The sequence below is a fragment of the Rousettus aegyptiacus genome, unplaced genomic scaffold, assembly GCF_014176215.1.
Source record: "Rousettus aegyptiacus isolate mRouAeg1 unplaced genomic scaffold, mRouAeg1.p scaffold_m13_p_2, whole genome shotgun sequence".
NCBI classification, from domain to species: domain Eukaryota; kingdom Metazoa; phylum Chordata; class Mammalia; order Chiroptera; family Pteropodidae; genus Rousettus; species Rousettus aegyptiacus.
In genome coordinates, this window is record NW_023416295.1 from 175580229 (window position 1) to 175606353 (window position 26125).

Here is a 26125-nt window from a genome sequence, read left to right on the forward strand (position 1 = left end):
AGTGACTGGCAGCGTTTGTGGGGTCACAGTTACCCGGCGGCTGCGTGGTGACCTGTCTGGGCAGAGTCTGCACAGAGGGGGTACCCATGCTGTACCCACGTGGCCTCGGGGGCAGGGAGCGGAGGGCCCCACAGCTCAGGGGGCACCTGGGATGGCAGGGATGGGCAGACGCAAGTCCCTTGGGTCTCCACCTGGGTAGCTTGGGCCTAAAAACTGAAGCAATTCGAGTGGTCAGGAGCTCACAGGAACCTCTGATGTTGTAAAACCTAGACTTGCACTCGTGAAACAACAGGCTGTGACTCACCGTCCACGGTTGTCCCTGTGCCCCCGGCACTGCTGGGGAGTCCGTGGGGTGCCTGGGCAGTCTCCCACGTGCCGAGTGCAGCAGAGGGCCAGGGGCCCACGGGTGACAGGGGCAGCCCAGCCGTCATGAGCGACCCTGCCCCAGCGCCCAGGGACTGGTTTCTGTTCAGAGAGGAAGGTCAGAGACAGGCAGGCTGGACTGGAGGCCACCTGGAGGGTCTGCGGCCTGCGCTGCCTGCTGGACTAGGAGCGGTCCGTGGCGGCATGCCACCGGGTCCCGCTCTGTCCTTGTATCGGCCGAGCATGCAGCAGGCATGCTGAGCGCATCAGGATCAGGAAGTAAAGTGATATTTTGTTTAGCAGCCATTGCTTAGAAATGCAGGGAGACGTCTGGGTCGCGTCAGCTAGTCCATCAGAGTGAGGATCAGCTGTCAGCATCCGAGGGTGTGTGTGGGGGGCCCGGAGCGGGAGGGCGGCAGCAGGGACCCGGCGGTGCTGGACTCGGAGGTGGGATTTAAAGGGGCGAAGTGTCCTGCTGGCCGTTCAGGCCTGTGGAGCCCGGCCTGCTCGGTGTAACTTAGCTGCAGCCGAGCACCTTGGTGGAGAGGAAGTGAAACTTGAGTCAACACCGGAGAGCTGGGCTGGAGGGCGGAGGGCGGAGGGCGGAGGGCAGAGCCGCAGGCAGGATGGGAGGGAGGACGCGGGAAGCACAGGGGCATCCTGCGCCCGCCGCCCCTGCCCGGCATCCTGCCCCTGCTGCCCCTGCCCGGCATCCTGCCCCTGCTGCCCCTGCCCCTGCCGCCCTGCCTGGCAGCCTGTGTCTGCTGGGAGGGCTGGCAGCAAGGGGGTCAGAGCCGGTCTGGGGGGGCACAGGTGGCCGGCCTGGGGCAGGGTCGGGCCGGCAGGGGTGGCAGCTTTACCCGGGGTGTCTGAGCATTGGGCATTGCCTTCTAAGCCAGACACCTAGAACTGTGACTCCCAGGGTGGACGGGCCCTGGCGGGTCAGCCCAGCAGCCCCCGTCTGCTGCCCCAGCAGGGTGCCCGGGGGGAGGGAGGGGGCTGGCCGGTCCTCAGGGCCACCCAGCATCGGCTCCACCGTCTGACAGGCGAGGAGCACGAGGTCCCAGGAGGCGCTGGAGGGGCCGTGCTGCCCGATGTCCGGCCTGACCCGCCTCCGTGGGAGGCCGGCCCGGGGTTCCGGCTGACGCCGTGGGCCGGCCCAGGCTGCGCGGAGGTGCGCAAGGCGGATGTGGCCTCGCCAGCAGCCATCCTGAGCCTTCAAAAGCCCCCACTGGCGTGTGGAGAATCGACCATCTGGAGATGAGCCCCGGACCTGGGGGGTGCAGGGGCGAGCCCGGGGTGCTGCGGCCCATCTCACGTCGCCCGGGGCACGCAGCGCAGTGTGGACTGGGCCGATGGGGGGCGTGGGCCCAGCTGCCCAGGACGTCCCAAGGAGCGCCGAGTGGGTTGCCGGTGTCTGAACACCTGCTGGGAGCCAGGAGACGTTTGTGGGTGGCTGCCACCTACCACTGCCCCGGACGGGGCCACGTCATCCCCACTTTGCAGCTGCGCGAGTGGCCGGGGAGCCCCGGTCAGTGGCCAAAGCGGCTCTGCTGCTTGCAGGGCCCACGCCCTTGTCTCTGGCTGACTCGCCCACTCCTTCTGGGGCCTTTAATTCCTCTCTCCTGGCCCACCCCTTGGGTTTCTGGGTGACCCCCACGTGTGCCCGAGGGCCCCCCAACCCTCTCAGAGAGGCCGAGCTGTACACACCCATTCTCCAGCCGCCAGTGGTAAGGGGGTCGTGACCCCTTGGCCAGCCCCCTGGCACGGGTGTGTGGGCACGGGTCCCCTCACTGGACCGGGCGTCCTGCGGGCAGGCCTGGGCCTGTGAGGCTGGGGGAGTCACAAGCCACGACCGCCCACCCGCTGTTGATCTGGGCGGCGGAGCCACTGGCCGTCAGCAAGGCCGGGGGGTGTCTGTGGTTGCTTGGGACCGGCCTGGCCTGGGCGGCTTGGCAGGTGGACGTGGGGGAGGGACACAGGGCTCAGAGCCAGGTGCGGCGGCCTGGGCTGGGGCTGCAGGTCGCAGAGGTGGGGAGGGAGAGGCCAGCGTCTCTTCACGCAGAGCCGAGGGTGGCGAGGCTTCCAGCAGCTGGAGAAGGCGGGGAGGCAGACGACTGCTCCCCGGGGGTGCCCCCCCATCTCAGTGGGGGTGCAGCGTGGCATTGCGAAATCTCCTTCCCTCACTCCTCTCATCCCGGCGTGAATGAACTCTGCTGCTGCAGCAGAGGGACCGTGGTTGGGGCCCCGCCTGTGCCCAAGCTGAGCGGGGCCGAAGCCGCCAGGGTCAGGGCTGACGGCATGGGTTCCGCCCCCAGGAAGTCCTGTGTCTCCCCCACCCCCCACTGCTCTCCACTCTCGGCCGTGGCCACGGAGAGACGGGAAGGGTCACGTGGCATCGAAGGGACACATCGGGCATTCCCGAGCGGCAGGCTCCACGGGGGTGGGCGGGAGCCGCCTCGCTCATCCGCGGTCCCCCGCGGGGCCGAGGGCACCGCGGCTTGTTTAGTTTGAGCCGCGCCTGCCGATACCTGTCTCCTGAGGCTGCCCGGTGTGCGAGGCCGTCCCCCTGGCCCCCACCCAGCTGGCCTCGTGCACAGACGAACCTCCTTTCCCGTCAGGCGAGTGCGTGTGCTTTCACCTGATTGTGTGATCAAAACTAGTTAAGCGAGTTGTCTGATCTGAGTCAGAGCGAAGGGCTCCGCCGGCCTCGCTGCTCGCTCGGCTCCCTCACCTGGGTTGGGGCCGGGGTTGGTGGCCCCCAGTGTTTCAGATCAGACCTCCTGGGAGGAGGCGTCCTCTATGCCCGCGGGACTCTCGTGCTCAGAGCAGGATTTCCGTCCTGAGAGTCTGCGCCTCCGAGGACCGACCGGCCCCCGACTGGCTTTCCCAGGCTCTCGGTGTGAAGCAGGCCTCTGGGCAGACCCGCACCCCGGGCTTACAGGACTGGCGGGCGTCCCGGAGACGCCCGCTGGCTTCCTGCCCGTTGCCGGTCCCCCTGCGTGTAGAGGCTGGCCCTGCGTGCTGCGTTTTAAAATCTTGGCAATAAAAAGAGCCTGTTGTGACCTATTTATAAAGTATTTCAGAAACACTTACATGCATATCGTCCTAAATTCTGTGTAATTGGAAGATATAAATTCTATTCCGTGATTAGTTTTGCACACCAACATAACCTAAATTAGAACTCTCTCCATGTAGGTTTTTAAAAAAGAAACCGTTTTAACAAAAACATAAAAGGAATCGATTTCACCTACACTGCTCTCGAGTGCTTGGGAGTAACGTGTCTGCTTAAGGGACGTGGGGACCTGGTCGACCGCTGGCTTCGAAGGCCCTTTCCCTTCCCCAGAGGCAGAGGCAAACCCGCACGTGCGTTCGTGACGTCCGACCTGGCGGCCGGTGACGTGCGCTGAGTCCCACCTGCCCGGCGCGTCTGCACCTGCACCTCGGGCTCGGCCAGACGCTCGCCAGCAGGTGTGCCCGGCTTGTGTGGCACTCAGGTGGGAGCCTCCAGACCAGGAAGGCGGGTTTGCCGCTCTCGTCCGTTCGGCACTTGCTCTTGCAGGGCCCCTCAGCTGCCCAGCCTGTCGCCCGGGCCGGGCAGACAGTGGGGGGGTGGGCAGGTGTGGGCCAGCACTGCCTTCAGGGGCCGAGTTTCCATGGCAGCACATACCGAGTGGGGGAGACTTCTAAGACGGGTGATCGTGGGCCGAATCCTTTTCTTTCTCTTTGTTTTCGGACGGGAGGTCCACAGAACTGGATAAGTCACAACCCCTGGGCCATCGCTGGTCCTGCAGGGCCCTCTCGTCTGTCTGCTTAGTTATTTTTACTGGACTGGGCACCCCCGAGCTCCCCACCCAAACAAGCTGGCGCCTTGGCCATAACCACGGTCTGACCCAGCGTGCTCCTGCCCCCGAGCTGCTGGCCTCGTCTCTTCCTTGGGCCTTGCTTGGCTCCACACCACACCGTCTTGTTAGGGCTGTGCTGTCTGTCTGTCCTGTCTGTGGATTGAACCCTGAAAGGCTGGTGGAAGTGGGCAGAGATGAGAAAGAGCATTCTAGGCCAGGGCAGGTTTGAAGGCAGGTGGGCGTGAGGGGTCAGGCATGTGCAGGCCGTAGGGAGAGGCCAGAAGTGGCCACTGGGGTGCCAAGGCTCCTGGCCCTCTGGGAGGCCCTGTGGGCGGTGCAGCTGGGAGGTAGGCCACAGGGAGAGCAGGAGTTTCCAGAAGTTTCAGGTGGAGACATGGCCCTGGGGGCGGGGTGCTGGGTTGGGTTGGGGCTGGAGGTGGCCGGGTCGTGGGTGAGGGGCGGCTCCCGGGAGCGGAGGAGAAGGTCAGCACCCCCGGAAACCCCGGGATCTGAGCACAGGAAGTCCACCCCGAGGCAGAGCGAGAGGGACGTGGACTCTGCGCCCTCTGCCACGGGACCAGGCCCCGACACGCGCCCTGCAGGCGGGGCAGGTGCAGCGGGGCGTGCGCCGGAGCCAGCGGACCCCGGGCGGCAGCACCTGTGGGACCTGCCTCCGGCTTCCAGAGGCATCCGAGGGGACTCGGCCGGCGGGACAGGCTTTCATGTGGGTGCCTGGAGGCGGGTGTCCTGGGCCGTCTGCCCTTAGGGGTTCCCCACCCTGGGGCCCTCCTCCATGGCCCTTGGGGCTGGCTTTGCTTCTGGGAAGATGAGGCGCAGCCCCGGCGCCCTGGGCCCGGTCGGGGTGCTGGGGCCCCCGAGTGGAGGGGAGACCCCTGAGGGGAAGCGGGCTCCCAGCAGGGCTCAGCCCTCAGCCGGGGTCGCGGCACAGCTGCCTGACACCCCGCCCCTCCCTGCACCCCGCCATCCCGTCCGGGGCCCAACTCCTCTGCCTCACAGCCCCCTAAACCGTGGCAGATCCCCTCGTGCCGGTCGGGGGGCTGAGGCCTGAATTCGCAGAGAACCCCCGAGCGCTTGCCGCGTGCTCAGCCGCCGCCCCGTGTCCCCGCTCAGCGTGCTGACCCAGCACCAGGCGGACTGCCGTTCTCGCAGGGCCCCGTGTGGAGACTGATGGGGTCGTCGGAACATGGGCCGCCGTCCGTCACGTCCCCCTGAACCGGCCGGGGCCGCCGTCCGTCACGTCCCCCTGAACTGGCCGGGGCCGCTGTCCGTCATGTCCGCCTGAACCGGTCGGGGCCGCTGTCCATCACATCCGCCTGAACCGGCCGGGCAGCCGCGGCGTGCGGGCCCGGGCCCCGCCGTGACTCGCAGGCTCGGAGTTTTTACCTGGCTGAATGGTGCCGCCGAGGTCGGAGCCGGCCGGTCCCCGGGCGCGGGTGCGGGCGGGGTGGCCGGGGTGCAGGCAGCCTTTCCTGCAGGTGGCCGGCCGCAGCGCGTCACTGAGAGACGAGTCGCCGCCTCCCGCGTGGGTGGGACCGGGGCCCCCGGCGGCGCGTGGGGTGTTGCGGGTGCGGCAGGGCCTTCGATGGTGGTCTTCTCAGCCGAAGCAGAGGACTGGATTTCGCTTCCTTTTGGGACTTGGAGATCTGGCCCCAGAGGCAGCCGTCCTGTCCTCACGAGTCTTCTCCGCTGTCACCGAGGCCCTGTGCCGCAGGGAAGACAGGACACCACCCCTCTCCCTTCTCGCTTTGCCGACCGGCTAATCTGGTTACGCCAGGTCTCCACGCCCGCTTTCGGCGAGTCCGCCCTCCCCGCGGCTGCGGCCGCCAGCGCAGGACCCTCGGCCGGGCCGCGTGGCTCCGTCAGCGTCGTGGGATCGTGGCGGCCCGGCCCGGTGCCCGTCTCGCAGGCCCCCGTCGCTCAGCCCTGCGGCCGCCGGGCAGAGGCCGCGTCAGAGCCGGGGTTCCGTTCTCGGTGGGCTTGCCGCAGGAGCAGCCCCGGGTGCGGGGCGCGGGTGTCGGTCGAGGCGTCGGATGCGAGGAGCTGCTGCAGGCGATGGCGCTCTCACACCTCAGGTGACGCCCGGGCGGGGTTTGGTGCCGGCCAGCAGTGTGACGCCTTCCGCGGGCTGCCGTCCGGGGCCCGGGCTCGTGTGGCGTGAACGTGGGCTTCTGTCCGTCACTGCCCCCCACGGGCCCCTTGCTGGCCGCGGAAGGCAGTGTGTTCCAGCGCCTTCTGCTTCTCAGTGCGTTCGGGGTTCGGCAGTGGTGGCCTTTTGGGTCCAGCTTTGGCGAGAACTCTAGTGAGATGTTGGGCGTCCCGCTCCATAGTGGGGTGCGGGAACATGGGTCGGGGAGGGCGGGGTCGCTGCGTCTCAGCCCCGGGGGATTCTGATGGACTGTGTAGAACACTCCGTGTGTCCCCCAGCACCCCCAAGTGGCTCCTCCCCTACTTCAGAGATGCCTGTTATTGGTCTGATTTACCGTGATTGGCTGACGCCAGATTCCAGCTTTTGGGGAGTCCAGGTTGTTGGGTTCTGGTCAGCTGAGCTGTGGGGGGCTCAGCTGAGCTGTGGGGGGCTGCCTGGGGGCAGGAGCCTGTTCAGAAGGCCGCACCCTCCCCCTAGGGTAAGAGGCCCCGGGGTCAGGCGGCAGGTGCAGCTGCAGCTCCTCTGGTACCGGAAATGGGAACCAGAGCTGAGAGCCGGGTCCTCTTCCCCGGCCGGCAGAGGAGGTGAGGACGAGCTGGCCTCATCAGGACGGCAACCTCGCTGCTCTGCCGGCCCTTCCAGACCGGCAGGAGAGGGGGCGGCTGGGGCCCGAGACGGTGCAGGGCGGGAGGGCCGGGAAAGGTGACCGCCACACGCAGGGCCCGCCTCACTGGGAGGCCCGGCGCGGGCAGCGGGTGGGAGCTGGGCCGGGGGCGCCGCCCACCGCCCAGCGCTCTGCAGCCCCAGGCGATTTAAGAGTCGGCGCCCCCCAGCATTGCCGCCTGCCCGCGGCGGGTCCACTCGGTCCTCGGGAATGAGGTGGGTCCACTGGGGAGGACGGCGACGGGCGTATGCGCCGCCCCGCGGCCCCAGGAGGCGCCCGGGCCGTCCCAGCGACGGGCGCCTGGCCTGCCTGCAGTGCGTGGCGCGTGCTCTGCTAATCGCCTTTGCGGGCAGGTGCAGGCTCTCCCCGCGCAGGGACCTCCTCGGGCGCCGTTCGGGAGAATCGCAGGCGCGCCTCGCCGCCCGCCGCCTCTCCTCCCCGTGGGGTCGCCAGCGCAGGGCGTGCCTGGGGAGCCGGCCGGGCCTGCGGGGGTTTGCCGCGGGGCCCGCGCAGAAGCCCTTCTGTCCTGACGTTCCCCCCGGAGTTTCGGAAGTGGCCCGTCCACCCTCGGTGTCCTGAGGCCGGTGGCAGCCGCGCCCTCCGGAGATGCCACCAGCTCACTGTGGATTGCCGTAGGGGCTGCCCGGGCGCTGCCGCCCACCTCCCGTGCTGGACGGGCGTGTCGGCCTCTGTCCATGTCCAGGGTCTCTCCAAAGCGCAGGACCGCCTGGCCGTCGGGCGCGGGGGGCCCTCCGCAGGCTGGCTTCAGCGGAGGAGCCTTTTCGGCGCAGGTGCCGGGCGGGGCGCGGGGCTGCCGGCCTGGGCCCGCGGCGTGGGGCTCCGTCCCTCTGCCGGCCCTGCCTTCCGCGTCCCCCGGTGCGCGGGCAGCCTCTCTCCCAGGACGGCTGCTCCCGTTGGCTCCAGGAAGGTGTAGATTTGCCTGCTCGGTTGCAGGCCGCGCCTTTGAGGCAGGGCGTGGGATTGACAGCCCCTCACGGGGGGACGCTGGGGGACAGCTCGCGGCCCTCGCGCACAGAGGCCGGGTGTGCTTGGAGAAGGCGGTGGTGCGGGGCAGCGTGGTAACGTGCTTGGGGGACAGTTTTGGACTGGAAGGCGGAGGAAGCGTGAGCTTTCGGGGCTCCTCCCCTGGCCTGGACCCCGAGGGGCGAGGCTCACAGCAGATATGGTGACTGGGGGAGGCTGTGGAGCCTGGTGGGCGGGGGGAGGCCAGGGCTGCCCGGGCCTGGCCCTGTTCTCCAGTCGGCCACGCCCTTTTCCCTCTTCGGCCCCTGGGATTCGGGGGGCTGCCTCTCTTCCAGTGCTCCTTTCATCACCAGAGGCTGCTACATGTGTGTGCACGAGGGCCTCGGGGTGTCACCCACGGCGCACACTGGGTGTCAGGTGAGGGACCGAGGTAAACACAGGCGATCCCGCCAGGCAGCTGCTGCAGGCTCGAGGTGACTCTCCACGGCCCACCTGGCATCTCGGGCTGTGTCTGTGGACACGGCTCCCTGCTGGGGCCCGGCCGCAGCCACTGAGGCCTGGGCCAGAGTCGCGGGGGGCTGTGGGCTCGTCCTCAGGGCCGTGTCCCAGCCTGACCCATGCCTCTTCCCCGAATCCCTGGGTTAGGCCCGTTCTCAGACTCTCCGGCGTGGGAATCCCGTGATGGTCCTGAGTTTCGAGGTCCCAGACAGCCTCTGAGCGGTTACATCTGTCACTCGTTACTGTGTTAGAAATTCAAACTAACAGATTTATTTAGTAACTTACCAGAAACTGTCAACTACAAACGTATTACATGTTACATAAGTAGCATATTTTTATTTTAAAAAAATCGCTATTCACTCCCCCAACCAAGAGAGAAGTCAGTGGAGGGCCCTGGCCGTGGGGCAGGCCCCGCGGCGTCGGCTTCAACTGTGGACGGCAGTTGGGTCCTCCTGGCCTCCATGTCACACGGGGACGCACCAGAGCCAGCGTGGACCAGCAGACAGCATCTTGCGATTCTCGTTGGTTTTGACCATGGCGGTCCCTCGAAAGCGTCTTGGAGACCCCAAGGATGCCCGGACCGCACTCCGAGAACTGCCCGTTCAGCACCGAGGAGAGCTCCCTGCGGTGTTGAGCGGGGTCGTTTTTAGGTTGATCGTTCTTGACGCCGTCTTTGACGCTGACGCCAGCAGGCCGGTGACGGCCCGGCTCCTGGCAGGTGGCCGGGCGCCAGCCGCGGGGACCCTCCAGCAGGGCGTGGGGGCCCCCTTGCAGGGCTGTCCTCTGCAGGTGGCCGGGAGGTGCGTTCAGCCTCTCTTTGGCTTTACGAAAACAGCTGTGATGCAAGGACCTTGCCCACACGTCCGTCGTTCTGCAAGTGCGAGTAGGAGGAATTCCTGGAAACGAAACCCACATTTCGCTGGGCATTGCGAAACCGCCGTCCGCGCCGCGTGCGGGCGGAGGGGGGGGCAGCTCGGCCCCCCACTCGCACCTGCACGCCGGCCCCGCGCCCGTCTGCCGGGCGGCGGGGTCTCAGCGAGGTGTCCGCTCCCTGTACGTGAGGCTTCCTCGTCTTTTCACCTGTTTGAGAGCTGTTTGTTTTCCCATTTCTGCGAACTGTCTGTATCTCTTGCCCGTTTTCCCGCTGGGCTGTTCTTCAACACTAGACTTACTAACCCTTTGTAACGCGGGCTGCGAGTATTTTTCCCCAGGTCGTCGTCTGCGTTTGACCGCTGAGTACAAGCTCTCGCCGTGCGGAAGCTTGCTTCTAGCGGACCCTGCTGTCCGTTACGGCGCCGCAGTCCTGCTTAGAGAGGCCCATCCGGTCCCGAGGCCGCCCCCCCGGCCCCCCCGGCCACCTCTGTGCCCGCCTCGTGTCCCACTCGAGTCCTTGGTTGAACCTATTTCGGGAAGGCGCGAGGGGTGGCTGCTCTGTCGCATGCAGCCACCAGACGGCCGCCGTCGCGTGCCGAATGAGGACTCTCTCCATGATGGTGGCAGCCGAGTTCACTACGGTCTCAGGAAGAGCCAGCCCGCGGTGAGGCGCGGCGGCCGGGAGGCCAGCCCCCCCGCAGGCCGGTGCGGGTGCGGGCTGGCGCGTGGGGCCCGGGGGGGCGGGCGTGGAAGCTTCCGCCTCTGCAGCTCCGGCGTGGGGTTCGCGGAGTGCGGTGGAGGGGGCGCGTCAGCCCTGCCCGCCCCCCGCCCTGCAGCAGCACGTCTGCGCTCCTGCGTGGGGGGCCGTCTGCCTGCCGGGTCCTGGCCCCCCTTCCTCCCCGGCCCCGTGCCGTGACCCCGGATGGCCCTGGGCGCCTCGGGTGGCCGCCCCTGCTCCCGGCCGTCTGCGTCGCTGTCTCCTGGCCCGTCCCGGTGGAAGGACGCTGTCCCTGCCGCTCGCCCCGCCGGGGTGCCCCCCTCGGCAGCCGCCGGCCGGCGTCCTGGTCCGCCCGCCGCCATCTGTGCCCACTCGCCGAGGCGCGTCTCCGGCCGGAGGTCAGGGCCGGGAGTCAGGGCCGCGCGCGCGGGAGGAGCCGGCAGCCGGGACCGAGCAGGTGCTCACTGAGCACTCCTGGCCGCTGTGGGCCGTCGTCCTGCTGTGTGACTTCCCTGCCCCTGCGGCGGCCTCTGCTCCTTGGTCCCCGCTGGACCTGAGCCTCGCCGGCGGGGGCGGAGCGGAGTCCCCGCGCACCCAGGGTCACGCGGCACTCGCAGGCACCTCGTCCCCTTTTGCCTGCAGAGCCCGCCGTGCTGTCGGCCCAGCCAGGACACGCTTGCGTAAGACTCGGCTGTCACCACCCTGGAGCCCGGCGGTCCCCTGGGCCGTGGACTTGGAGGCTTTGGGTGTTTTTAAACATTTGTTTTATCGGACATGCGTTTTGCGGCAGAGGCTTGAAGCCAGGTCTGGGCCTGTCTGCGTTGAGGCCCGGCCCCGTGTCCCGTTCGTGACCAGCCGAGCGGGACACGTGGGCTCCGTCTCCGCCCGGCCGTGTGTTCTAGAACCGCCAGGCTTTGGCGGCCTGTGCACCCGACGTCGCGAGCTGGGCCTGGGCATGTCGGGGCCGGGCTGCGGCAAGAGGCCTGGCCGGGCCGGGCTGAAGCGGTGAGTTCCCGGGAGGACAGGTGTTGGGGAAGTGCGCGGGCTCTCGTCACCTGAGGGCCCGTGTCGGGCTGTGGGTGTACTCCAGTGCTGGGGCGACCCAGGGACCAGGTCGTTCCACAGTGAGCCTCGATCACCCACTCTGTCCCCGCCGGGCTGCGTGCTGGGCCCGGGACATGGAGGCGACACGGAGGGGCGGCAGCTTCGGGTCCAGTGCTCTGGGACGTGGCGTGGGGGGGCGGGGGGGAGGCCTTCGTGGGGGGAGGTGCAGCACCCAGTCCCGGGGGACGGAGGGGGTGCTCCCGGGGCCGGCGGGCTCGGTGCTGTCTCCTGTTTCTCTGACATCTTTCTTACTGTGCTGTTGCTTTGTCACCTGGGGGGGGGGCACTGGCCCTGCCCCGAGACCCGAGGGGCGGCCCTGCTGTGGTCGGTGTGGACGGCGGCCCCAGGGGTGGACGGCCCCTTCCGCCGGTGGCTCTTTGGAACTGGCTCTCCTCCCACCTCTGCCTCGGTGGGATTCGGGGGGCGGGGAGAGAAGCCCCTGACTCACACCCAGGTGGACAGAGACGTGTGGGGTTCCCTCCCCAGTTCCTCCGGCCCCAGGGAGCCTGGGGAGGGCCAGGTCCCCGCTGGCCTGCCCAGTCCCCTTTAGAGGGCCAGTAAGGCCCAGGGCCTGTTTGAGAATCCTCGTTTCGTTAGGTGTTCATCACCTTAAGACGGTGTGCGTGGCCCACGGGCCAAACCCAGCCCGCGGCCAGCCTGCTCACGGCCACAGCCGAGTGGCGTGGCCGGGGCGAGTGGCCGCCAGGCCCGCGACCCTGGCGACCGACCGGCCCAGGTGCAGGCGCACAGGGCGGCCCGCCCGCGGCGGCCGAGAGCGCTGGCACGCCCTCGGGGAGCCGCCTGGCGTGCGGCGGCCCGGCTTCCTGCGCCAGGACCTCGGGCTGGGGCCGCGGCAGGAAGTCGCGAGGAGCACGGGGACCGCGGAGGTGCGTCCCACCCGCTGGCCCCGCGGCCGCGTCGCCCCGGGTCCCGGTCGCCGCGAGCGATGGCGAGCGTGGGAAAGCACGGCGCCCCGAGGGCCGGACCCCCGGCTGCGGCCCCCGTTCTCAGCCCGCGTGCTCCCGACTGCAGGGCTTCCTGCCGGCTTCGTCCGTGTGCGTGAACATCCGTGTGGCCGCTCCGGCCGCCCCCCGCTCAGTGCCCAGCGGGGCGGCCCGTGGGCTGTCGCACAGTGAGACGGAGGCGTCGGCCGAGGCCCGTGCCGGGGGGCGGGGGGCAGGGCTGGGCGCCTCGCACAGTGAGACGGAGGCGTCGGCCGAGGCCCGTGCCGGGGGGGGGGCAGGGCTGGGCGCCCCGCGAGGCCGCTCACGTCCCTCCTCTGCGCGTCCCTCTCCCCGCCTCCCCGGGCCTCGGTTTCTCCATCTGTCAGCGTTTTCCTCTTAGCGTCGTGACCAGGACGGGTGACGCCCGGGGCGGGGGAGATGCGCGGGTGCAGGAGCTCATCGCCCACGTAGGCTTCGGGGTGACAGGAGGCCGGGGGCAGTGGGAGCACAGTGCCTGCGGGTCCCGTTCACCTGCGCCCCTTCCCGCCCAGCACTCGGACCCTGGGTCTGGGTCCCTCCCAGGGCAACGGCTGGGATTCTCGGGGTGGCCTGGAGCCCCCTTCCTTCGCTTTCCTCTTCTGTCCGACAGCACCCCCGAAGGCGAGGTGATGAGGGTGCACGCAGAGGCGGCAGTGACGGCTGTTAAATGCCGGAGCTGCGTGTTCACCGCTGCCACTCCCGCCGCGTGGTGGCCGAGGCCTCTGGGCGGGGACTCCCGTTAACACCCTTCTGTAACGGGAGAAACGGGAGAAAAGTACGTAAACTCGCAATTAGATACATTGTGCCAAAAACAGAGACGTCAAGTACTTGGAAGTCCTCGTTCCTGAATCATTTCGCTGTTCTCCTGCTGGGTTTGGGCGCAGGCGGCTTGCGGCCTGAGTCCGGGCGAAGAACACTGTGCGGTGGTGGCCGTGGCATCGCGTCCAGCGAGCCTGGACGCTACTGTGGGGCTTGAAACAGGTCGCGGGGCGTCACACCCCAGAAACAGGCAGGCGTGGCCAGTCGCGGCTTCACGCCCCGTCTCCTTGATGGCATGTGGTGCATGTGTGCGTGTGCACGCGAGTGTATGTGTGTGTGTGTGCATGTGTATGCGCGTGTCCATGTATGCATGTGCATGTGGGTGTGTGCGTGTATGTGCGTGCATGTGCGTGCATGTGTGCATGTGCGTGTATGTGTGTGTGCATGTGTGTGTCCGTGCGTGTGTGCATGCGTGCGTGCATGTGCGCGATTCTCGGCGCCTTGCGGCACGTCTCGCTGTGGGAGCGAGGCCCTGTCCACCTGCCGGGTGCGCCCCCAGGATGCGCCCCAGCGAGCGGGGTTCAGGGTCGGAGGCGTCCCTGCTCACGGTTCCTGCCGCCCGCGGCCACGCTGGCCGGCTTTGGTGTCCGTTTAGTCGGAAGCCTTTGCGTGCGTCGTGGGTACATGTCCTCCTGCCGCGAATCCCTCTGTCGGGGCGTTCACCTGTGCGGCGAGCTCCCTCCCTGCTCGCCGATTTCCTCCAGCTGCCCGACGGCACGGGTGTCAGCCCTCGCGCCCCGTCCCGGCTGCCCGTGCACCCCGTTTCCCTGCGTCTTTTGACAGACGTGCGTTCGCTGCTGTCCGGTTGACGCTGAGACTCGTCCCGCTCCGTGATTGTCTTTCCAGTCTCCTAGATGCACCGTCACCCTCGACGAGCCCTGGTTCTCTTTTCCTCCTTGATTTTTTTAAGTTTGCTTGACCTTCGCGTGCGTCCGGCGCGCACAGCCCCTCGGTGCAGCTTCCCCCAGGGGCCGGCCGCGCGCCCCTCCCCCACAGCGCGCAGCAGCCCCGGGCTCCGGGGGGCATTTTCCTGGGGTTTCCTGTGGTTTCGCACCAGGGCCCCCAAGGGGACATTCTGAGGTCCCCAGAGGCCCCTGTTTCTGGAACTTCTGCAGCCCCTCCCCCGACGTGCCGCACGCCTCCGCTGCGGGCGCAGACCAGAGCGTGTTCTGGGACTTTCTGACGGGGTCTCGTGAGCCCCACTGCGGGCAGCTTTTCTTGCCGTGAGGCGCGCGTGCCCTCGGAGTGGGGGGCGGACACGTCAGGGCTGCCGGCGACACCCCCGGGCTGTGCCTGACGGTCCTTCGGGGGCCTCCGGGCCTGCGCCCCGCACGGTGGGAACCGCTACTCCCCGCCTTTGTGATTCTCGGCGACACCGGCCAACAGGGCCGTCAGGGCCGGCTCGATGGGCCCCGGGCTGCTCACCCCGCTTCCTGCCCGCCTGGCGAGGGAGGATCGCATCGTTTCGGGGTCCCGGCCCCGTGTCGGGGCGCAGCGTGCATCGTCTAGACTCTCGGGGCGCTTCCGTCTCGCTGGCGGTGTTTCCCGTGTCACAGGGGGGCTGAGGCTCGGGGGGCCAGGCAGCGGCAGGACAGGCCCCTCCGCACAGACCAGGGCCTCCCGCAGGAGTCGGGGCTGCGTGCGTGGGTGGCCCCTGACCCGCGGCCTCGGCCACGCGCTGCGTGACCCGGACTGGGGCGGGGCTTTGTGGCCCCTGCCTTGGGCTTGGGAGTGGGGTTGGCTGGACGTGCAGAAGCAGGGCCACTGGCACCTGCCCCGGGACTGTGGCCACGTTCCTGACGGCTCTCTGCACCTGAGAGGCGGTCGCCCCCCCCGCCGTTGGTCACGGTGCCCTTCCCCCACCCTCCCAGGGTCCCCGGCCGCCGGTGCACAGGCTGGTGCTGTCTCTGTGGCCGGGACGCTCACGGCTGTCCGGCGGTCGTGGGTGTCAGCGGCGGGAACTAGGCCACCGGCCCAGCCCGGTGGGTCACAGAGGGGCCCAGCCCGGTGGGGGCAGGGCGGGTGCCATCAGCCCTGGAACCGGGCACTCCCCGAGGACAGAGCTGGGTCACGGCCCCGGGCTCTGGACCGGAGGCCGTGTGCGGGAGGGCCGTGTCCGTGAGGCTGGCGGGCACCCCGTTCTGGGCCGGTGACCAACTGACCGCGCCCCCCGTTCTTCTCTTGCAGGGACCCCGACCGTCATGTTAGGGTAAAGCAGAAGGGCTCAGTGCTGAACATGCTAAGGAGGCTGGACAGAATCAGGTTCAGAGGTCACAGGAGAGAGGACTTCCTCGACCTAGTGGAGTCTCCCAATGCCTCGGACACCGAGTGCGGAGACGAAGGCCCCCTGAGGACCCCGCGGACCTCGCCCCGCGACAGCGAGGAGCTTCGGGACCCCGTGAGTGTCCGCGCGGCCTCCCCTCCCCTCGGCCTCGGGCCCCCGGCTCTCGGCGGGGGCTTGCTCATCCCCAGGTGGCCGGGCCGAGCATGGCCTCGGGCAGAATGTGTCCTGCCCAGCCGGTCGGGGACAAGCACGGCTTGTTCCTCCCGGCACCTGTCACCACGTCGCCGGTGGGGCTCGTCCTCAGATCTCGGATGAGACGGCCGCTCCGTCACCAAGGGCTTCTCCCTCCTCGGGGGTGTCCTGGGTGGCGGGCTGGGCCTCCTGGCCATGCCGGGGTGTGTGTCCCTGTCCCCCAGCCGCTGGCGGGCCCTCACCCGCCCATGCGGAGACAGCGGCCCCTGTGGGCCAGTTGGGGTGCTGTTCACGGGAGCAGCAGATATCCAGGGGCACCCGTGCTCGGCACTGTGGCCACTGTGGGAGCCAGGCACCAGGGGCCCTGGCTTCTGGAAGCTTCTGTTTCATCAGGGGTTGGGTGAGGACGAGCTCCCGGCGGCCCCCTCTCTGGCCGGATTGATTGCCGGACTCACCCGGTGGAGAAGCCCAGACCTGCCCCGCAGCGCTGCGGGTGACCTTCACAGGGATGGAGATGCCGCGGTGGCTGGCTCCCTCCCCGCACACCTGGGGCGGGTCCTCCCCGTGGACGCGGCTGTGTGGGCCGCCGCCGGCATCGTTAACGCTTTGTCAGAGGCCGTGCTGCGCGGCAGCTCCCGGCAGGAACGAATGATTCGCCGGCCGCCGCTGGGGAGGGGCCCGCGCGGGGGGCGGGGGCCGTGCGGGCGGCACCCTGCCCGGCGTTGGCCTCCGTTCCCGGCACAGGTGGCAGCTGGGCCCCCAGGCCGGGTCCCGCGTGCTGTGTGTGCCAGTGCAGGGCACATCACAGGGCAGCACAGAGCAGGCGTGGGTGGCGGGCGGCGGCGCAGAGGGCTGCGGGCCTGGCGGCGGGGCTTCCCTGGCCGTGGGCCGGCGGTGCGGCCGGCAGCCCCTCCCACCTGCGTCTGTCCTGAGAGCTGGTGCCCCTGTCCGGGTCGGGCCGGGGCGGGAGCCCGGGCTGCGTGAGCCGGGCCCGGCGCTTCCTCCTGACGCTTTGTGGGGCTCGTTCCTCCGGGGCGGGTGGCTGGGCGCAGGGTCCCCCCGAGGGATGTGCCCTCGCCCCGGGCAGCCTCTCCCCATGGGGCCCTCGGTGCACCAGGCTCCCGGCATCCGTCAGTCCCCTGAGCCGCGCGCCGCGTGGCCTGTGCCACCCCCGGGGGCTGCTGGGCCGGCAGCGTCTGTCACCCGCTGCCTGGCCCTCCGGCCGCCCTCCTGTGGGTGACCCTCCCCCGCACAGGTGTGCTCGGTCACCCAGCACGCGTCAAGGCTTCGTTCTGCGTGTTCTATTTTTTTATTGTGGTAAACGATACGTACCATGAAATTTCCCGTTTTTACCCTTTTTAAGTGCACAGTTCAGTGGCACTAAATACATTCATGTTGCCTTGCGGCCGTCACCACGGTCCATCCAGGACTTTCTCCGCTCCCCAGACTGAAACTCGCTCCCCGTGGAGCACCCAGCCCTCTCCCCCCAGCCCCGGGCTCCACCGTCCACTGTCTGTCTGTGACCCCGACTTCTGTCGTCCCTCGCGGGGGGCGGAATCCTGCAGGATTTGTCCTTCCATGACTGGCCTCCGTCACTCAGCACCGAGTCCTCATGGGTCATTTCACTGTGGGGTGTCAGGCTTTCTTCTCATCTTTTTGGGGGGCTGTCTGTGTCCTGGGCAGAGGAGGCGCGTGGACCCAGTGGTCCAGGGTGGAATCCAGACCCTCGGGAGGGGGCAGTGCAGGGGTCCTGGGCTGGCCGACGGGCCCGAGGAGCCCAGGAGGCAGATGTGCGGGGGGGAGGGTCATGTGAGGCCCAGGGTGTGGCCGCGGCGGGGAGAGCCGCTGAAAATGAAGATGGAGCCTGAGGCCAGGGTCGTCTGCGTGGTCAGTGGCCGGCCAGTGAGGGGGGCTGGCCAGGAAGAGAGGACCGGAGCCCTAGCGTTGAGGGGATCGCTGGGAGTGACCGCGGTCGAGGAGGCAGGGGGGTGAGCTGAGGACGCGGGTCCGGGGAGGCCGGAAGAGCGGCGTGGGCCCCCGCCCCGGCCTCGTGGCGGCCACGCTGCTGCTCGGTGGGCTCCCTCGCCCAGGCCCTGACCCCCAGCTCAGCACTGTGCCTGGGGAGTCTGAGGAGGGGCCGGCTGGGGGAACAAGGGGCTCGCAGAGGGGTTCCCATGCCAGGATTTCAGAGCACCCCTCGGCCTTGCCGCCCCCGTCGGCGGCCCCCGTGAGCTGGCCAGCTCCCCGAGCGGTCCTCACTGCCCCTGGCGTCCCGTGGGCTCCCAGCTGTGGGCCGGGGGCCCCCATCGGGACTTTCGAAGCGCCAAGCGAGTTGCAGACGAACCTCACTGCGGTGGCCCAGGACGGACACGAGTCGCAGCCGTCGGAGGGCGGGCAGGGCGGCGGGACCTGGCCGAGCCGGCGGGGCACGGCCTCGCTGCTGCCGGGCGGCGGCGGGACGGAACGCGGCCGAGCGGCCTCTCTGGGCCGGCCCTGCCCTCGGCCGCGCGGCCGGCCCCTCGGCCCCCAGGGTGCGGGCCGGGCAGGGGAGGGACGGCCGTTGCAGAGGCCGCCTCCCCCAGTTCCCCTGTGCTCCCCGCCAGGCCTGAGGGGGCAGCCGGTGAACCTGGCCCGGCCCGCCCTCTGGGAACCCAGGGCCCGGGAGGCGGCGGCCGAAAGGCTGAGAGGTCAAGTGCGGGTCAGGGCAGCCGCCGGCCACCGGCAAGGGCCTTAGGTTCCCCGGTGTCAGCTCCTCCTTCCCGGGCTGCGGCCTCCGCAAGCGGCTTGTGTGCGGAGCGGTCACCGGGGCTGCTCCTCTGGGCGTGGACCCTGTGCAGGCCACGTGCCCCACAACCCAGGCTGGGGGGGGGTTTGGGGGGTCGTGGGGAGCCAGGTCTCCGGTCGCATGGCAGGTGCGTGAGGCCGCTCCCCGCCAGGTCGGTGGCGGGTTGCGGTTGTGGGGTGACTCAGGAGTGTCCGCTGGGAGCCCGGTGGCTCTCAGGGTCAGCAGGCCGCACAGTGGCCGCCTGTGCCAGGCCCCCGGTGCGAGGCGGTGGGCAGTGGTCGCCTGTGACCGAGGCCGCCCTGGGCCCGTTGGGGTTTTCGGTAGCCGTCTCTGCCACAGGCCAGGCCTCTGTTTGGGGTGCGCGCACCTCGGGGAGCGTTGAGCTCTCCTTCACGCAGCCGGCAGGGCGCTCGGCGCCCCCACTTCCCCGGGGTCCCATTGCTGCAGCCCCTGGGAGGGCACACGCTGGCCGGCGCCGTCCTCCCTCTGCGGCCTCAGGGCCGCCCCGTGACCGCCAGGGGGCTAGGGTCACGCTTCCGGCTTCGCTCAGCCTTGTGTCTGGCCTCGCTGGTGCCGTCCGAGACGCCCCCCGCCGGCCGGTGACGCCGGGGAACCGGCGCGGGTTTACGGCAGGGCCTGCCCCCGGCTCGTCTCCGGGGTTCCAGCTGGGGGCCGGGGGGCTCCGAGCCCTGCCCTGCCAGCCGTGGGGCCCGAGGGGGCCCGCGGGGTGGGCGCGGGGTGCTTGGAGGCCGCGGCTCTGAGCACTCGGTGTTTTCCTTCCAGGCCGGCCCGGGCGCGCTCATCATGGCCACGGGCATCCAGGACCTTAACCGGACAGAGTTCGATCGATTAAACGAGATCAAAGGCCACCTGGAGATCGCCTTGCTGGAGAAACACTTCCTACGTGAGTGCCAGTGGGCGTGGGCGGGGCGGGGCGGGCCCGTCTTGCAGAGGCGAAGCCGGCTCCGGCAGTCCCTGGACCCGTGGTGGGGACAGGTGTGGCCCCGCATGGGCGTCCGCACACGGCCTTTGCCTGCTGCTCTGACTCTCCGTCTGCCGCTCCACGGAGCCCAGCCCTGGTGCCGCCGCCGTCCTGGGGGCAGTGGACAGTGTCACAGGGACGGGGCGAAACTCCCTGGGAAATCCCACGATCGTCGCGACTCCGACGCGGTGTATTCCAGCAGTTAACGCAGAGCTCGCCACCGCTCTTTGAAGGAGCCAGGGTTTTGGGTTCATTCTGCTCTGCTTACGCGTCGCGTCGGGGGGGACAGTCGGGGCGTCTGCCCGTGGGCCGCACGTGCTGGTATCTGGGCTGCGCTGTTGGGGCCGCGTCACTGGACCTTCCTGCTGCCGGGGTTGTGACCACGCGTCTGCAGGAGGCAGGGCCGGGCCGGGTCTGCGTCAGGTCCTGGTGACCCACACCCGTGGCCTTGGCCCGTGCTGCGCTCCGCAGGGCGGCCGGGTGCTCGGGGGCAGGCCGTCCCGCTGGGTGCTCGGCCAGTGCTGACCGGGGCCCCGGGCCGCGGAGCTGGACGGACTCCGCTCTGAGGCACCACGTCAGCAGACGGGGCTTTGTGACCCAGGCTTCTGGGGATCAAGCGCTGAATGTCGGTGCTGTCACGAGGCTTGATGAGCCAGCAGAGCCGAGCGCCGTCAGTGACAGGGGCGTCTGGGAGAGCACCCAGCCAGGGACCCCGGCCAGGACGTGGAGCAGGAGGTCACTAGGCAAGGCCTGGAGGGGCGCGAGCGTCCTCCAGGGAGGTGGTATGCGGGCGGCCAGGCCCTCAGGGATGCCCGTCTGGGGCCGACCGGCCCCGAGCCGAGCAGAGCAGAGGCCCCTGGCCCCGTGCGGCGTGGGGGCGTCCTGGGCCCTCGCGGCCGACCTCGCCTTTGTCCCCGGAGCGTCTCGCCGCGCTCCTGGGCTGCGTGCGGCGCGGAGGGTGGAGACTTCAGCTTGTTCTCTTCTGATCGCGGAGCGGGTCCGATGGCAGCAGGTCCCTCTTAAACTCTGTCCCCACCTGGAATTCGCCGTTGCTCCTGCCCCCTTTGGCGGGACATGGAGTCCAGGGTCCTCGCGGTGGTGGCCGGGCCCCGTGCACGGGGCGTCATGAGTCGTCCAGAGAATTCAAATTCACAATGGCTTTTTTTTTTTTTTTTTTTAAATAATGGTAGAATACACACACACGTGAAATTTGCTGTCTTGGCCATTTTTACGTGTGCCGTGCAGTGCCATCGAGTACATTCGTAAAGCCGTGTGGCCTTCTCCAGAGCTCGTCCTATAAGGCTGTGTCCCCCTTGAAGAATGCCCCCCCCGGCGCCCGCCGTCTCCTCGTCTCCACGGGAGCGCCCCCCTGCACCCCCCAAGCCGTCTCTCCATGTTCACGGGTGCTCCCCGCCGTCCCCCCAGCAGTCCCTCACCCTCTCGGTCTCCGTGGGTGCTCCCCCGCCATCCCCTGCCCCCGGCCGTCTCTGTCGACGGCGCTGAGAGCCTCGGTGAGCAGAGTCGCCCAGCGTCCGCCGCTCCGCGTCCGGCTCATCCCACTCAGCGTAAGGTCCTCACAGTGTGGCCGCGTCACCGTGCGACAGAACTTCCTCTCAGGCCGCGCTCCGCCCCGCCGCGTGCGTGGACTGCACCAGGTTTGTCCGTCTGTCCTGCGGCGGGCGCTGGGCTGCCACCTCGTGCAGTTTGGCGGCACGTGCTGTGTGAACACGGCCGGGCACACACCTGCTCGAGGCCCTGCTCCGTGCCCCGGAGAGGCCCTGCCCCCGACCCCGGTGCCCCGTTGTCAGCTGTGCCCTGCCGCGCGGCCGCGGGTCCCCTCCAGGCCTGCCGCGCGGTCGGCACGGTCACCGGTGCCTCCGGACCTGCCACATGGTCGGCATGGTCACCGGTCCCCCTCCCGGGTCCTGTGCCCTGAGCGTCTGGCCTGATGCCCAGGGTGCAGCAGGAGCCGAGTGTGTACAGGGAGTCGTGGCAGAGCCTGGTCGAGTGGACTGCACACGGGGGGCCTGACCCTCCCTCCACCCCCGTCCCAGCACCCGGAGGAGGACGGTGCATAAGAAGCGACGTGAGACGGCCTCGAGACCCGCGGAGATGTTCGGCCGCCACGAGGCCTGCGTCTGCCTGCCGGTCCGACGTGGGCGGGGAAGGCATGCGGCCGGAGCGGGGACCAGGCTCCCGGTCCCCGACGCCGCCAGGGCCCTGGCCGCCCCGTCCACAGCGCGCCTAAGCGGCCACGTCCAAGTTCCTTGCGGTCGCCTGTCGTTCTTCCTCCCGGAAAGCAGGCCGCCACTCCTCACAGGCGCGAGGGGCCAGCCGAGGGCACGGCCGCAGGCTTCGGGTATTAAATATTGAAGAGAACAAATGTTCCTGCGAGAAAATGGCACAGGACGAAGGACGTGCGGCTGAAACGTGCCCTGGCGCGTGGCCAGGGGCCGCGCCCGGACCTCGTTAACGAAGCCCATGAATAAATAACAGCGCCCGTCGCATCCGGGGGCCCGAGGTGCAGTCGCCGCTGCCCGTCAGGGCGCGCGCACGCCATCCACAGCGCCGAGCGGGAGTGAGCCTCGTCGCTCGCCTGCGGGTGCCGGCCCTGGGCGAGGGGCCCTCCGGCCTCGCGAGCCGCACCCGCAGGCTCCGCCCGGAAGTGGGTCTTGGAGGGAAGAGTTTCCGGGGCCCCAGGCTGGAGCGTCCTGGTCGCCAGCCAGGGCCCGAGCTCGCTTACCTGCGTACGGGTTCTGGTTGCCGAGCCGTTTCCTCTTCCCACGTTGATGTGAGGGCCTGTGGAGTCCTCCCTGGACAGGCCGGGGGGGGGGGGTGCTCTCCTGGGGTGCCACGCCCTGGAGTCGTCAGCCCTCCGGAGCAGGGACTCCGTCACCTCTGAGCCCGGTGCCTGAGGATACGGATGAGCAGGTGGCTGTGGTGCCTCCCGGAGGGCGTGGCTTGGGGAGAGGGTGCCCTTTGCTCCCAAGTCCCCAGGGCTCCCGGAAGCTGTCTTCCTGCTCTGCCCCACAGTGGGCCAGTGTGACCAGCTTCTCAGAGACGCTGGTCGGGGAGGCGGCCGGCTGCCTCCCATGGCCGGAAGGGCCTCCTGGGTGCCTCGACTTGGCCCTGGAGGGGGGCCGGTTCGAGCTGGTCTGGGCAGTTCGGGTCAGGGAGACCGTCCCCGCCAGCCAAGTCTTCTGAGGACAGCAGGGCCTTGGGAGCTGCCCGCGGCGGGAGGTGCCCCGGGAGGCGAGGCAGCCCCTCGAGGCCTGCTGCAAACGGGGTCAGGCGTGGGGTCGGTCGTGTGCCTGGGGACTTGAGCCCGCAGACGTCCGTCCCTCTGCGAGGGGCGGTCTCGCTTTTCCTTGTCGCTGCTGCTGTTTTGGCTCTGCTGCTCCTGTTTGTCCGGCGAGAGGACGCTCAGGGGGTGAGCGCTCTGTGCCGGGGCCGGGCCGGACGGGCCTGCCCCGTAGCAGCGCGCTTGTTAAACGGGCTCTGCCCTTTCGTGAGGGTGGCGGATGGATGGCCCAGACGGGAGGGGAGCAGACCGATCTGGCCAGCAGGGGCGAAGACAGACGGCAGGTGAGACTGGACGTCCGTCTCCTGTGGAATTCATCTGGGAAAGTCGTGGAATTGGCCCCCAAGAAAATCACTCGTCTGACCCCGCCGGGCGGGCTCGAATTCCATTTTTCCAGATCACGCCCCGCGCCCGGCGAGAACCTGCTCTTCCATTATTCATCATGCGCATTCGGCGCTGGCCCCTCGTTGTCCTGGACAGATCTTGGGGCACAGAGGCCAGCTGACCCCACCAGGCAGCCTCAGCCCAGCGGCTGGCCACGCGCCCGCCCTGCCCCCATGGCTGTCACGTCGGAGGGGAGACCCCTGGCTCCTGCCCATGGCGGGGCCCCTCCCTGCTGCTCCGGGGGGCCTGGGGCTGCGAGAGCGAGGGGTGAGGGCGAAGTGGGCGAGGAAGCCGGGGGGCGCCCGCCCGTTGCCGCCGCTTCCGTGGCCCCCGGTCTGGGGTCCAGCTTTATCACCGACGGGTGCTTTGGAAGATGGCTCGGTCGAGTTCCGTGGGGTGTGTTAAGCCAGGAACCACGGCGAGCTCTGTGGCCTCTGGTGGCTGCTCTGCGTCTCACCCCTGGGAACGCCTCGCGAGCTCCCGGGGCGTGAGAAGGGCCGCGTGAGCCCCACTTCCAGGCGGCTCCCCTGAGCCCCGTGTGCAGCGGGCAGAGAAGCCGCCAGGCCAGCGCGCCTTCTCCCCATCCCCGGGGCCGTCCCATCCTGCCGAAACGCTCGTGTGCGTGGACGGGGCCGGGCCGGCAGAGACAGGCTGTCTCGGTGCACGTGGGGGGTGTCACGACGTCCAGCTCGGAAGGGACCCTTCTTTGTCCGCCTTTTGTCTCCTGGTGGGGGGGCGGATGGGTGGAGGGATGGGTCAGGGGTCAGCGAGCGAGTGGACGAGTGGGTGCTTGTGGGGGACGGGGGCACGGAGGGGCTTGCCGCCTGCGCTGGGCACACCCCCCGGGCCCCCCGGGCGCCTCCCAGAGCCCCGGTTCTGCAGCCGTATCCTTCCTCGCTCCCGTCCGCTCCGGTGTTCGGCGCCAAAGTGCGTCTCCCGTGTGCCGCCTCTGCTTCCTGGCGGGCTCACCCACTCGGCGGCTCGGGGCCTGGTCTCACGTGGGGGCGGGGGTCCCTGGCTGTCCCCAGCTCGCGCTGAGCAGGGCGCAGGAACTTGGCAGTCAGCCGTTGCCGAGGGGGGGCCGGGCCCGGCCGGGAGGGCTCCCTGCTGGGCACTGAGTGCTTGGCTGAGCGTGGGCGCAGCTCCTGGTTCTGTGCTGGGCCCGGCGCCCAAAGCCCAGCCCTCGGGAGGTGAGATGCCGCGGGCGTCTCTGCTGACAGACGGCCTCGGTGCCTGAATGTCACGTCACCTGTGCCGGGCGACGCGCCATCCGGGACCCTCCCCCCGCTTCTCCGCCCCCGTCAGCTCCCTAAAACGTGCCCCGAACGCAGTGACTCGCTGGCATCCCGGTAGAGTGTAAACGCTTGACTCGGCCACTCCCGAGGACCCGGCCCTCCCTGGCGGGGCCGCCGACATCCCGTGGGCCTGACCCGCGGCCTGCCCTGGGTGCTGCCGCAGCGAATGGCAGAGCCGTGAGCAGATGTCAGGGGAGAGATAAGATGAAAGTTTACAATGAAAGTGAGTCATTTCCTGTAACGGACGAGCTGTTTTTCCCCAGCGGGGGGTGTGGGGGGGGTCACAGCAGTGGGCGTGTGAAGGGGTGTGCCTGGCGCAGGACCTGCCATCTGGTCACCTGGAGGAGGGCGTGGCCGGGCCTTCTGGAAAGGTCCTCGGAGCGGGTGGGCGGGGTGAGGTGGCTGAGGAGAGTTGTGGGAGGAGGGAGCCGGGCCGGGCCTCCGGGGGGGCCGCGGGGTAGGCGCAGCTTTTTGAGGGGTCCCTGTGCTCGCCTCCTGGCCGGTGGGAAGGAGTGTTATTTAAGCGTTATCACTTGATTTTTATTTTTGGCTGTGGCTGGGCCTGTTGAATTCTGTGCCAAGAGGACTCCAGCTTGAGGAGTTCTACTTTTACGGATTTAAAAATAGCCTCGGAGCCGAGTTCCTTCCTCCCGAGACTCTCCTGGAGGCTGGGGCGCGGGGGCGGGGGGCGGGGGGCGGGGGCGTGGCCCGCGCTGCCTGGCGGGCCGTGGGCTGGGAGTCGGGGTGGCCGTGGCACACGGGGCCACAGGCTGGTGGCCGTGTCTTCTCCTGGGTCCGTCTCACTGTGAGGTGATCAGTGAGGGCTCTTGGTCAGGTACCGTCTTCAGGGCATCGCTGGGGCCTCGGGCGAGTCGTCCTCAGCTGGACGTGGGGAGCAGGGGGCTGGCCGGCACCCCGCACCCTTGAGGGCCATTTGCCCGCTAGAGGACGGCCCTTCTTTGTCTCGTGACCTGCAGATTCCTGAGCGAGGCGGAAGGACATTGTCCCTCCGTCCAGGGCTTCCCAGGACCCAGAATTTCATCTCGGGGAAGTGTGGTGGGCAGAATTTTTCCCTCCCCCAAAATGTCCATGTCCCAGTCACCAGAATCGTGAACATGTCACCTTACCTAGCAAGAGGGACTTGGTAGGTGAGATGGAGCAAAGGATCCGAGGTGGGCTGATCATCCTGGCTTGTCGGGGGGGGGCCCCATCGCCATCACAAGGGTCCTCGGCAGAGGGGGGGGTCACAGTCTAAGGGGGGGTCACAGTCTAGAGGAGATGTGACGATGGGGCCAGAGGTCAGAGTGACGTCCTTGCTGGCTGGCGGTCACCAGGCAAGGAACGCCGGTGCCTGTCACGTGGGGCCGGGCCGGGCGACCTGCTCCCCTGGATCCTCCAGCAGGAGCCGGCCCGCCCGCCCGGACCGCGGCCCTGGCGCAGGTGCCGTGCTGAGGGCTCGTGTCGCTTTAAGCCTCTTCGTTTGAGGCCATCTTTTATGGCAGCGATGAGTGTGTGTGGTGTCACAGCCCCCCGCCCTTAGCGGGAGACCCTCCCGGTGGAGCAGAGGGCGCCTGCGCTCCGGGCAGGCGGGGCCGGGGTGGGCACGGCTCCGCCTGGCCTGCCACTGTGCCCTCTGCAAGCATCTCGGGACCCAGGCAGTCCCGGGCTGAGACCAGGCGTCCCAGGGCTCTGCAGAGAGAGGGCCACGACCCTGAGCAGAGCCCCGAGGTCCGCAGCCGGCTGCCACGGGCCTTGACGGCTCCCAGGACGTGGGGCCCGGTCGGGGGCTGGGCGAGACGAGGCCACCGTGTGAAGGGCCAGCTCAGCACTTTCCCCTTAGCAGGAAATCGGCTTCTGTTCCTTTTCTCGCTCCTAGAGGAGGAC

At 69.0% G+C, this 26125-nt stretch overlaps 1 protein-coding gene across 4 annotated transcripts in view; it reads left to right on the forward strand.

Annotated features, from left to right (window-relative positions):
- The window catches only part of GRAMD4 (GRAM domain containing 4), a 54947-nt gene that overhangs the window by 8309 nt on the left and 20513 nt on the right, over positions 1 to 26125 (forward strand). For 2 of the 4 annotated variants that reach the window (XM_016126744.2, XM_016126747.2), the window contains exons 2-3: positions 15206 to 15416; positions 19063 to 19183. In XM_016126744.2, coding sequence (XP_015982230.2) covers positions 15206 to 15416; positions 19063 to 19183 — 332 coding nt within the window. Of the gene's footprint in view, positions 1 to 10995; positions 11118 to 15205; positions 15417 to 19062; positions 19184 to 26125 lie in introns of those variants that run through there. The other 2 variants (XM_016126743.2, XM_016126742.2) reach the window with 2 other exon arrangements.